Source organism: Leptosomus discolor, chromosome 3, assembly GCF_034619465.1.
Source record: "Leptosomus discolor isolate bLepDis1 chromosome 3, bLepDis1.hap2, whole genome shotgun sequence".
In the NCBI taxonomy this organism is placed as follows: domain Eukaryota; kingdom Metazoa; phylum Chordata; class Aves; order Leptosomiformes; family Leptosomidae; genus Leptosomus; species Leptosomus discolor.
Window position 1 is genome coordinate 56781975 of NC_141393.1, and position 13257 is coordinate 56795231.

The window sequence follows — 13257 nt, forward strand, 5'->3', positions numbered from 1 at the left end:
CATTACCTGAGCGGCAGGTACGTGCATTCACTTCCCATAGAATTCCCTGTTATAGAGTGAGATGAGAAAAAAACCTTGTTTGTTCTGCAAGGTGCAGGATGACCCAGCCAAAGGTATCGCTAAGGCTGTGAAGTTTTAACCTCCTTGCCTAGTGCTCTGTGGTACAGCAGATCTACTACGGTGCAGGTCGTTCTGTTGGCAGTAATCTGGATGGTAACTGCTGCACTTCAGAGAATTCTGCACACGCTGAATTAAGACACTGCCCCCCAGCAGCTCCTAAGTGTGGACTGTTGATCAGTACGAGCAGAGGGGGAAGGAATTAACTTGTTATTGTGTTGGTGTTTTCCTGATGATCCAGGTGAAAGCGCTCACCCCGGGCGTATGGAAGTCTATGGCTAAATCTTTGTTTCTCATAATTCTAAGATAATTTGAGAGGTGCAAGATTCCCAGTGGGGAAAAGCATTTAGATTTACATTTAGAAACAAGCAAACAAAAGTCCTCTATTAAATTTGTAACCAAGCTGTAAAAACCAGCAATACAACACAAAAAACTTGAGCCCTGTCAGAGTATCTCCTGGCTGAAGGGCTGTAAGCAATAGCTCTTCAATTAAAAGCACGGCAGATGAATCTTTCTGGATAGACTGGAAAATGGAAAAACAACCCTTATGAGCCAGTTCGGAGAGCAGGAGCTCTGTTTGTTTGGGAGTGCTTCATTTGTCAGCTGTCTTACCACACAGCTCTTTCTCACTTAGTGTCTTCAGATTTCAAAGCAAACTTCTCAAACATCCTGTAAAAATTCAATTATCCTTAATTTTCATAAACCTAGGCTAGTAGTTTTAAAATATATGTATATATTTTTATATATATGTATATATTTATATGCCTATATATCTATCTAGACTAGATAGATATATATACACAGATCATCTATGCACAGCAAGCCAAACATACAAAAAAATAAATACTCTCACCCCTCTACTATATTTACAGAACAGATCTTATAATCCAGATTTTGTTAATAAATATTTCTAAACTGCCTGTACAGAATTTGTTTTTACTTATGTTGATGGATAGCCACAAAGCATATTCAACATATTTACAAAATATCTATAAATATAGTCTTAAAATAAAGCAATAGCTACTGAACTTTCGGCCTGGCTGGTTATGTACATTGAGTTAGTAGCTCAGCTGTCGCTTATTCACTATCACAAATGGGTAGTGCAACAAGTTAAAACATGTATAAAAGATTATACATACAAAACTCTCACATCCTTTGGATGTTTGCAGTTCATTATAACTTTGTGGTTACCCTTCTGCAACATAAATAACGATCAAAAAGAAGAAGCAGGTTCTGTGATCCAAAGCAAATTTGTTCAGTGTGGTGCTTCGAGCAGCAACTTCATCCTCATGGCAACCCGTCATCTTCTAAGCTTAATGCTACACGCTGTGAAGGAGAAAAAAAAAAACCCACTTGAGAAAATCTGTGACTTGCGATACTGGTGTTAACTTGTAGTTCTTGTTAAAAATCTCATTGTTGTCCCAGCGCATTGGTGACAAATCTATTTTATGCACCGATTTTTTTCCCCCAAATGGGGTTGCTCACTGCAGCGTTACTGAAGCGGTGCTGGCAAGTTTACTTCACTTGTGTATTGGATAAAGTTCCTTGTAAGGGATGACACCTTCTCCAGTGTGATCTTCAGCAGGACCTTTAAATAATACAGGGCATTACCTCCGTGCCTGCCTGCCTACAGAAGCTATACTGCCTTCACTCGTTACTTATGGCTCTCTATGCTCTCCTCTAAAAACACAGTGCAGTTCTAACTGCCGGTGCTTCGTCCCGCCAGGGCTGCTGCTTTGAAGGAGGCTCCTTTACAAACTGCCAGAACAGGTTCTCTCTCTCCTGCACACACAGCACTTGCTATCAAAATGAGTGTTTGCTTTTTGTAGAGCTTGATCTCGCCAAAGCATATTTCCTTAATTTCTTAGAGAACCTTGTTCACTCCTCCCTGTGAGCAATCTGACTCTTCTTTACACGCTTGTATTACAGAGAAAATAGTCTCTTGGTTTGTAGAGAAACTCAAGTTATCCTTAAGATAGCTGAGACACTTGGTAGCAGTCTAAGCACAGATATAATGGAATCCAGCAGAGGATTAGTAATCGCTGTCACTTACTGAGCTTTACACTTCCTGCCTTACTGGGTGTATTGACTAGGACATTTATTCTTCATTTGAACAGAATATCTTATTATATAGACCACTATATTCTAAAACAACTGCATGAGCTGCCTAGCAGTTAAGGCTTCTGCCTATTCAATGATGATTAAAGAAGTTCTGGTTTGTTGTCACTATATGGCAAATAACCAACACTGTAATGCGCTGGAGATACTTCTGTATCTAAACTCTCAACGCAACTAATCTCTATCAGCAGTTTCCTCAGATACTTACTGCTGGGTAGACATGTCCAATTTGGGCAGTCCGCCCAATGTGGATTTCATCTTCATCTTCCTCTTCCGTTGTCTTCCTATACACTGGGTTATCAAAATTCATGCTTTTAGTATTCTTCCGTTTCCAGTTTCTCCAGATGAGGTATCCCCCCATGCACAGCAAGCCAATGACCACTGAGGAAAGAGGAAGGAAAGGGCTGTCAGCCAGGCATCAATCTGCTGGGATCTTCCCATGCAGAGATCCATCCTTGTACAGTTTTCTGAAAGCCAGGCTACTTTTCCCCATTTTGGCAGTTTCTGTACTCTTTCCCACCCCCACCCCTGAAAATCAGACGAGTATTTACAGTAGCATTTTGGTACGATCAGCATCAAAGGTTAAATCAAATCAGCTTACCGACAGGAATGACAATTCCAATAACAGCTGCTGTCACAGTTGAATCAAAGCCTTGGTCATTATTTGCATCTGTAATTACAGAAGTCAATCATTTAACTGATTTGCTGGTTTTAAAGCTATGCCTGAAGAATGTCTTATTTTAGTAACTGCGTTGTTCTGCCCACCAGAAAGCTTTTGTCACTAAAGAGTTTACAACGCGTTTTGTAATGAAATTGTTACAGAGAAGATAAAAACCAGGTACACACAAATCTGGGCTAAGCTGAGCTGTTTCGTCGTAGGATTGTAAACTACAGCAGGAGAGGGTGGCCAGTTACTGGAAGGGGTCAGTGCAGTTACCAGGTAGAGAAGCTCTAACCAGAAATGAGTAAGTGACTGTACTTGGGTCCCTAATTTTCAAGCGCAAAAAGGGAGGCTGGTTTTAAAAAACACGACATTTAATGGCAATTCCATGCACGGATCAGGGGATGGAGAATAGTGCTCTTAAAAATCCGCAGCAGAACGCTTTCTAGTACTGACACAATTATTTATTGAGCTGACAGAAAAAGAATGGAGTTCAAAGCCATCTGCACCGCTTTTTTTTCATTTACAGCTAAGGAGTTAGGCAGCACATACATCACTCATGGCTGCAGTCTGCCTCAGCACGCAAGAACGACCCCAAAACTCAACATGGTACTCACAAGAGGAAAAAAAAAACAAAACAATTATAGGGAGTAATAACAATAATTAAAAAATTCAACAGACCTTTCAAGTTATATACTTAGAAATGTTTGCTCTGAGCTCTTATAATAGAGGATCAGCACAGAAAATTTATTTTTGCTAGAACACCAGGAATTGAGAAGAGGAATCAACTGTAGTTTGTCTTTTGATAAACCAATTCATGGAACTTACGAGGCAATTTATCCTTTTAAATACTTGCCTGTGGCAGGTTGTTGTATTACATAGTTATTTGCTTAATAGAAAGCCAGACTGCTTCAAACGTGGACCATTAAAGCACCTTGCTTCCATGGCTTATTAAAAAGTTAATTACTCCATTTGAAAGAAATTTGCACAAAAAGAACTTACAAGAATGAGTGTTTGAAACTGGATTCTGCTCTCCCACATGCAGCACGGAGTGCACTACACTACACCACTGTTCCTACAAACAGGCACCCTCGTCCAACAGGGATGGTTTAACTTTGCTTTCCAGGTGCAATGGAAACTGCCTATTTCTGCTCAGTGAAACTGTTAGGGAAAAAAGAATTTTACCATTTTTAAAGCAATCTAGATCTGTTTGAGGTATTGAATGACAGTCCTGAAGAGTAAAGTCTTCTCTCTGGACTAGAATTTTTTTTTTTTTTTTGAAAAGCAGTTCAGCTTTGCTGCTTTACCTTGGCAGCGCGATCTAGAGGGATTACCTGCTAGCGCTGAGACAGTAGGTTGGTGTTTCGTTACTCGGTACGTAGGGTGAACTTGAGGAGAGCCTATTAGCGCTCCTCGCTGGGACACTTCTCTGATACGTAGCGCAAAGCTTGAAACGTACGTCATGGATCAGGCCACGTTAACAGGCAAAGCACAGCCACGCAGCTGCAGCTTGGCCTGGGCCGTAGCAATTCCAAACGTCCAGCTGGGCTAAAGCTGGACAGGAGGCATTTTTCACCCACAACTGGTGTTGGATCACATTACTAATTAAAACACTTAAAATAGGTGAAGTGCCTGTAGAATCACGCACATTACGGTCTGCAGTGCTACAAACAGCACTGAAGCTGGGATGAACTAGTTTTAGGCACAAGGCAAGGACTAGTTCGAACTCGCAGGGCCTCATCTCTAGAGGCCATTTCATGTGTGTTGGATGAAAACCTGACATAAATTCCGTAACATCCCGAGTGCCTAGAATGACAACAGCCACCATAACACAGATGTCTGCTGTGCAAGAGGGTGTGCCTGCATCTGACCCGTTTATAACCCAGATGTTAGGTCAAGTCTCCCAGCAGCGTGTGAGGTTCTGTGATACGGTACGTATAGAAAAAAAGAAAAGAGGACTCTCATGTTCTTACAGTGCTGTGATAAGTTGCTGTTTCCAGTGGTCATCTCAGAATCTATCAGGACGGATGTGGTGGAAGGTAAATGAAAACCTGGGGTGGTAATCGCAGCTTCTGATACAGCTTTGGGGACAACTTCAGCGGTGTTATTGGCACCGCCAAGCACAGTTGAGATGGTCGTGGTACTGGCGGTACGGGATGCTGCGGTTGTAGAGAGCAGTACAGTAGTTGAAGCAGTTGGAAGATCTGAAAAGCAAGAGCAACAATGATATTTGGTTAAAGTAAGTACACAAATCAAATCGCAAATGGCAATATAAATCTAGGGAGGACTTATGTTTACTGATGAGAGGCAGAAACCAAGTTCCAGTTCTATTTACCAGGTAGTCAGACTATCGATAGTTCTCTACCTAAAGCTGCAGAAATGATTTCCTAAAGTCTAGCTTATTTTATTAATAGTAACAAAGCATTTTGGATGGAAGGTAGTTAAGAAGTTCAAAAACTTGTGAGGTTTTTTCAGTACCTCAGAACGTACTGAATTTGTACCAGGAACTATTTGCATGTTAGGGAAAATTGCATTGAAACCACTAATTTCTTCAGGCTGTTATCAGCAATGACTGTGGCCTCTCCACATCCAGTATCTATAGGGCAATAATATGGCGAATTTTAATGATTTATTGACCTTTCACACTTCTAGTGCTAGTACTTATCCCTTTTTCCCCCTTCATGCTCTATCATTTTCTGGTTGTACTTTCAAGAACAAGCAAGCTTTCAACAAAGGACACCGCAATGCTGTGTCCAGAAGGCGGCAAGTAGCAGAATACCAAGGCTGGCGTTTGTGTTCCACCATCAGGAAATAACGTTCACTGCAAGTGTGACTTTGTTGGACCAGCGAAACAGTGATGTGACGGTATTTACCTTTGTAGCATTTTTTCATGTCAGGACCCAGCCACATGTTGTCGGGACAGGCACACGTATACTTGGGAGAATGGGGAGAGATCTGAGGTGCAGGAAGACACAAATACTCACAGCCTCCATTTGGTTGGGGGCTGAGCTCGCAGCAATCTGGAGCTGTTCAAGGATGGAAGAAAAGACAATTTATTTTTCTAATTATTTATTTCTTATTCTTGGCAAAGAAACGTCAGGGCTTGTAAGAAGCCCCTCTCCCACCCCCTACCTGAATTAAGTGGGCTGCTTAAGCACCTTTACAGTTTGGAGTAGAGTGAAACCTTATACACTACTACAAAAACTGCCCAAATACATAATGAATGGCAAGTATCACAGTGACGAGAGTAACTCACTGTTATCAAAGATGCTAATTAAACATCTATTAACAAACTGCAGACTTGTCAATAAATGCTGCTGCTGAATTAATTATGCAGGAACTTCAAACATTAGGCATTGATTTTGCATTACTACCTGTGCTTTCTCTCTCATCAAGAGCCATCAGGAAGCATTTCTTTACTAGCTCAAAGAAACCTGATCTGGGGCTATGACACCCCAAGGACACGTCTTACCTTTGGGCTGCTTTAATTCATGAAATACCACGATGTCATGAGGATTATTGAGATTTTCTGCCAAAACGGAGATGTCCAAGCCATTCAGCCTGTTCGCACTGAAAATTGCTTCATTCTCCAGGTCAGTCCAGAACACTCTGTCCTGCAGGAAAGGCACAGGATTTTTGACCTCGCCCCGCTCAAATCCAACTCAAGTTGGATTAAATTCCAGCAGTCACAAAGTCAACGCACTGTGCTCCTACCTTGGGGCACCTTCGGTTCATGCTACTTCTCTCTGCAGCTTTTTTCTTTTTTTTTTGGACACTGTCACTTCTAATGTTCAGACCCACAGCAACGCTACATGTTTATAAAGTACTTAGCAATTTTGAGTAGCTATGAGACTGAGATGAGAGAGCAGAAATTGGTTAAGTACAGAAAAGTTGCATCCACTCTGTTTCTGAACCTTTTTTTTTTTAAAAAAAAAGATGGAGTGGATCATGAGCAGAACCAAGGGCCATACCAGAAACCTTTGTTATCTCTGCTGATGCTTTTCTCCTTTCCAAAGATAAGACCTGCATTAAACAGGTACCTATGAAGAGGCCAGTGCCTAGAGCACACCTGGATGATGCGTATCTATTTCTTTTTTTTTATTAGTATCTTTTGCAAGGCATATGATGATTGAAGATGCAAAATAACTGGCAAGGAGGTACACAGGAACTGCAGCTATCAAACAGTATTTAGCTGCTTGGTCAGCTATGTATGCTGCTGCCTGCTAAAAACCACGTGGATTTCCATAAGGAAATCCACGCTGCTGGAGACCAAGGGTAAATTATCAAAAGCCAAAGGGTTGTCTGTCATGCTAACCATCCATTCAGATAAGGAAGGCTGTACAGAGGTTAAACAACCCAAGAGATCCTTCCAAACACTGCCCATGAGGATAAAACTAAAGAGCAGCAATGTCTCGGGGAAACCTGTGCCCAAAGTTATACGCCTACGTATCACACACATTGCATGGGAGGAATAAGGATTCTAAGGAACAGGGTTTTGGTGAGTCAAAAGCCAACCCAGTAAAGTGAAATGAAAAGAAAGGAGGCTGACACACACCTTGACAGGGAGCCAACTGGACACCTTCCTCTGCTATAGCTTACCTAGAGCGAGGTGGCAAAGTTGAAGGTTTTGGTCCCATAACCATTTAAATAATCACACAAAGGAGCTTAGCTACCAGAGAGAAGATTTTGCTGCCCCAGGCTAGGGATACTTGGCAATCCTCTAACAGGGCAGGAAGAGCCCAAGAGCTGGATTGTCTCTCTGCTTCCACCCAGGCAAAGCAGAGATTTCAATTATGTCTTCCATACCCTGGAGTACTCCTGAGACAGGATGGGGAACGTAGTTTCGAACACACGCTTTAGATCGTGAGCACGAGACACAAACTGCAAGGACGCTGTTAGCCCTGGGCCCTGCCACTGGGTAGCCGCGTCCGAACTCATGGCAGAAATGCAGATTCCCATTTAGGGAGGAATTTTGGCAGATCTCAGCGGGTCTTAGTTCTTCCCTGATGACATTTGAGGGTCTGAACTGTACTATTTAATTAATTACTGCACTGCTTTTAGTAAGGCTACAGTGTGGCACTGAATGTTACAAGAGCACTGAATCTACAAGACTAATTGAGTTTTCAATGGAACATACTCAAGCTAAAGTTGGAAGCCTTTGTGAAAATAGGATTATGTCTTCGTAGGATCAGAGCTGTAATTGTGGGGACAGGGAAGTTCCTCTGATGTGTGGCTGTGTTTGCACGTCCTAACTGGAGCAGTTCAGCCTGAAAGAGAATTAACTGACCCTTTCAGAACCAGGTGAACAAGCGCCTTTTTTAACGCTGAGTCCCCAGCCTCAGCAATGCACTGGCGCACAGTGACTGCCAGGGGAGCCCTGCCAGTGCCTTGCTGGCACAGATACTCCCAGCTGAAGCCTTGAGACTCCTGAGACCGGTGGAAATGTTTCTGAGGATACTTCTGCAGGTGCTGGGATGGACAATGGAAACAACTAGCCAATGCAGCAAAATTTAAGAAGCCGTCCTCCCCTGAGGGCTCTGTTGGCACCAGAAAATGCAACACAGGTACGCAAAGATGGTGTGAAACAAAGCTGCCGAGAGCTCCCCTGCAGGCTGAGAGGCTGCTCTGAGCCCGTGCGCCTCCCCTCAATGTCCGACTTTCAAAAGACAAGAGACATGTATCAGTGTCACACAGTGGATGGTTGTCCCACCTGCTGATCACAGTAAGTGGCTTCTCCCTTCCCTCGCTAACAGTTTTGGCCTTTGTACGGACAGTTGGCTCCACTCCAATCACAGAAAACCCATGACCCATTTTCCAGTTCTGTGGGAGGTGTTACGGTGGGCACCACCAGCCCCTCACAGATGCGCTGGTACTATGTTAGGTAAAAGCATGAGATGACACATTGCTCCTGATTAAGGGCTTTAGAAAACAATTTTCCCTGCTGAACCCACACCAGGTTAATCGGTTTCTATAGCAGCAAATGCCCTCGCTGAGCTTTCTGTGCTATGCAAAAGGCAGAGCTTTTAATCAAGAGCAGCTCTGAGACCTCTTGCAGTCTCCAGTCTGTTCTACATCCGCTTTTGACTCTTACCTCAAACACTGCTAAGCCGAAAGGATGGCTCAGATCATCAACAGAAGAGATCAGAACTTTTCTGTTGCTGCCATTGAAATCAATGCAGGACAGTGAATGCAATTTGGAGTCCACCCAGTAGAGACGCTGATTCAGCAAATCTGAGAAGTGAAACACAATGAAGCAAAATTACACACAGCTCCTGCAACTTTTTCTCTTGCCCAGCATGTTTTTCCTGCTGGCAGCATGACTAATCTCTTTATTACTGGGCCTTTTTTTTTTTTAACACTAGTTCTGATTTTGAATCAGTGCCCAGATATGCTGGGATAAGACCCTATAAATAAGATTAAAAAAGAGGAACATTCTGGTGTGTGTGTGTGGAATGCCTGACTGACAGCTTTGTACAATGAGATTCTTTTGTTACCAGGAGGAGCAGGCCAGCAGCAGTTTGGGCTTCCCAGAGCCACTTCATCAGTGCCTGAGAGAGAAGCTTCATCCATCTCAAGGCTATCAAGTCCTTGGCCTCTTGCTGGAGAACAACTGTGATTCAAGTGAAACACCTCTCTGAAGGAGTTGTGTGATTTACACATTTTCAGTGAAGAAGAATCCTGGGTCCAGAAACCCATCTTGTGCTGCGGGCTGGGGGAATGCTGGTGGTGGGGATACTGCTACTACAACCAGCCAGGTTTTGGGGAGGGTGCAGGTTAAGAGTGGGACGGAAGGATCCAACGTTATTTAGAACACTAAGCGCTGAATTTCTCTTCCTGGAACAAATTAACTCATTTTGGATGAGATTTACTAAACAGACTGCAAGTGGATAGGTGCCAACACAAAGCAAGTTCTCTAATTAAACAAGTCATTAATTAATTTCTTAATTACTAAAGGATAACTTTATTTGTTCACAGCAGTAGCACTTCAACACTATGCAATGATAGCAGCATTTTCTCCTACAACCTTGCCATGGTCAGAATTTTTAAATATAAACCGAAGCAGAGAACCTCACACTTGCACAGCATTACACCCATACGGCTGTACCTCCAGAGGAGACTGTCCCCGGCTGCCCCAGGCGGGCAGGAAACCTGCCCACTCCTGCAGTTTGGGGTGGCAGCAAGAACGACCACAGCCCTCTGTGCCAGTAGGACGCAGGATACGGGCCCAGATGGGTTCCATCTCACCACCCCCAGCCAGAGCGGCTGGGCAGGCATGTTGACGGGGAACGGGCTCTGCAGCCTGTGTCTCCTTCCTTGACATACCCTGCGTTAAGCAGTCCAATGATGTATCTTGACACTGCTGCTGAGACAGGTCCAGGTCCAGAGACACTAGCACCAAGGGCTCTCTGATGCCTCCTGGACTTCCAAAAGGTTGTTGCAGCTCTGCATCCTCCCCCAAAATTTCCCTTTGCTTTAAGGCACATCGAAAAGCAACTCAAAGCTCCTGCAGCATGAGGTTCTGACTGCAGCAAGGCTTACTGCCTATGCTTGCTACTGAAATAAAATTGCTCGTGTTGGCGAGCAGTAAATGACAGAATATTTCCAGGATTTTTGTGTGCAGATGCCTTTGCACATTTACAATTTTGTTTTCCTGTTTAACAATAAAAATAAATTTAGGTCAGCCACAGTGGATGGTGGAGCTGTAACCTGGGCACTTACCAAGCGTGATGCCATTTGGCCACTCAATGTTGTCAGTCACCAGCACTCGGCGCCCCGCACCATTCAGACCAGCTTTCTCGATCTTGGCTTTGTCTCCCCAGTCAGACCAGTACATGTACCTGAAAGAGACAGATGCAAGAAAACAGTAAATTGGACTCTAGCGTAAGAACTCTGCACTACTAATTGGAGTAGGAGGTGCCCTGTTCTCTCCTCATTATAGCAAAGCGCCTAAGCCACTTCAGTGAATTCTGATCTGCACCTAGTGGAGCCACATACTGTCCCACAGCATGCTCTGCCGCAAAACTCGCACCAGAATGCAAAACCTCACCTTAGTAACCCCACGCAAACTCCTGGTGTGCCTGCTAGGTATGTGGACTTCACGTATCCAAGTAGCCCATACGCGTCAGACAGACTACTTCATTTCCCAGCACAACCTATGTGCCTGGACCAGCTCAGGCCCATTGAACACATGACCTGACCATTATTTTCAGAACTTTCTTTAATAGCAGTGGCCTTGCAAAGAACTAGCCGAACCATCTCAGCAGTCCCATTTAAGTTCAATGAATCGACCTATCTTAAAGGGCATCTGAAGTCTTGATGCGGTGAAAAATACCCACAACTTTGTAAGAGAGGCAGAAAGAAGACCGGAACATCTCTGTTGGCGAAGGGAGAGTTTGAGGTCTTTACACCTACCTCTGTGTGGGATCAACAGCAATGGCTCTTGGCTCACTGAGGTCACTGTTGAAAAGTGTTCTCCTCCTGCTTCCATCTGCAGTGGCCACTGAGATGGTCTTGTTTCCGGAATCCGTCCAGTAGATATTCTTATGAACCCAGTCTATTGCCAGGCCTTCAGGAGAGTTCAGCTGGCTGTCTATCAAAATCACCTGCTCAGCTGTGTCACTCGCTTTGTCTATGTAGGCGCTGCAAAGACAGGACTCGTCACTGGGCTGACATAAGGCACAGAGAGGGCCGTGCACATGGGCATGGGGTTGGACCTCAGACAGCTGAATGCCAGGTAGCACCACCGCAACCCCATGGAAAGAAAGTGCACGTGTGGCAGCATGATTGACAGAGAAACCCTTATGGCTGCATACTGCAACCTCCTGCTTTCTCCTACAACTTGTTCTTATTTCCCTGTATCTGGATGGCAGGCATTTCCAGACTAGGGAACTGCCATTTTATTGTTCTACCTGCTTCCTGCTATAACTGCACAATTCAGCAAACATCTGACTTCAGGCACGTTGACTTCAATAGCATCGATTTTTGCGATTTATGGACATTAGAAATACAAGCTCCAGCGTTCTGCTGAACAGAGATGAACTTAGCATGCAAATAAATGTACTTAAATGTATTGCAGAATTAGGACCTGTGTAACTAATTATGATTCATCAAAGGAATTAATGGAGCTATACTAATTTGGCAAGTGATCTTGTTAGATACAAAGAAAAGGCTCACTAAATATCAGTGTCAGCCTCAAAATCTTCAGAATGTTAATGACAGGCAGCAAACTCTTCATGGATATTTCATAAATAACTCAATGTTGCTCCTATAAGCACACAGCCTGATTCTGCTCTGTTGCCCCTGCACCAACATTGATTGCACTGAATGAACTGAAATGGAGTTATACTGAGTCTGCATCAGTGTTTCTAAGAGCTTAGTCTGGTTCTTAAAATAACTTGTTATATCTTAAAAAAGTTACAAAACAGCAGAGAGTTTCCGCGCGCTCTCCTCGCCCCCCTCCTTTGAAACTGCAAGATAGTTTACGTCTCCTTTTCACTGGCCATTGTGCCTTTGGCCATAGAATGTAAAAGGTAAGTCATACAGGAGCCGAGTTCTCCAGTATCAGACTACAGACTTGGAAACAAATGTCTAAAACCAGGAATTCTTGACACTGCTTTATGGTCTGCGGCCCAGGCTGGAATGGCTACGCAGCATCAGCCTGGATTAACAGCACGCTACTGCATCTTTACTACAAGGAACGGTGGTTTCTCACTGACCCAATACCAAATGAATGGTATCATCAGGGGTCTGCAGGGCATCTGAGTGTTGCCAAGTCTGACAAGCACCACTTGCTCTAACTACACAACTCCAGTCAGTTAATTCCTCCCCAGTGTAACAGTCATGTTCAATACTTCCTGCCCACCACTGCGGTGAGCTGCTGCGCCGTACCCTCACGGTGACTCGCTGCACTGCTGGGGAAGCCGAGAGAGGCTCCTGCAGCTTTCAGAATGAGAGGGCTGAAATACAGGTGACATTTCCAATTCTCCCAGTAACTAAACATTGTAAAAGATATTCTGACACCCTAAAGGGTGTCTTCTCAACAGGAGAGGATCTGGAAAGACAAGTGAGGCGAGCATAAAAAAAGATGGGATCTCTTGTCAGCAATTACCTCCGGTACCATAGTTTTCACCTTGTGGTAGCCTCTCAACTATAGACTGCTTTTCCCCAGAAGACTCCTGTAGGTGGAGTCCTGTTCTCTGCTGGAAGAACACGGTGGCTGTTTGTTTCAAAGCATTTGTTATTAGTGATAGCAGCCGTATCTTAAACAGGAACATTAATTGTCAAGAAGTTGTAATTGCACAGCTCGCTCTGCAGAAAAGGTGGGACTTACAACAAAGCCAATGCAAGCAGGAGTAAGAAAG

The 13257-nt window shown here is 43.9% G+C and overlaps 1 protein-coding gene across 2 annotated transcripts in view; it reads right to left on the bottom strand.

Annotated features, from left to right (window-relative positions):
- Positions 1–1404: 1404 nt before the first annotated feature.
- LRP8 (LDL receptor related protein 8) overlaps positions 1405–13257 on the bottom strand; it is a 193239-nt gene continuing 181386 nt past the window's right edge. For both annotated transcript variants that reach the window (XM_086462093.1, XM_086462092.1), the window contains 9 exons: positions 11309–11536; positions 10616–10734; positions 8988–9127; positions 6369–6510; positions 5770–5922; positions 4870–5100; positions 2837–2905; positions 2444–2616; positions 1405–1443 (listed from right to left, as the gene is read on the bottom strand). In XM_086462093.1, coding sequence (XP_086318219.1) covers positions 1405–1443; positions 2444–2616; positions 2837–2905; positions 4870–5100; positions 5770–5922; positions 6369–6510; positions 8988–9127; positions 10616–10734; positions 11309–11536 — 1294 coding nt within the window. The remainder of the gene's footprint in view (positions 1444–2443; positions 2617–2836; positions 2906–4869; positions 5101–5769; positions 5923–6368; positions 6511–8987; positions 9128–10615; positions 10735–11308; positions 11537–13257) is intronic.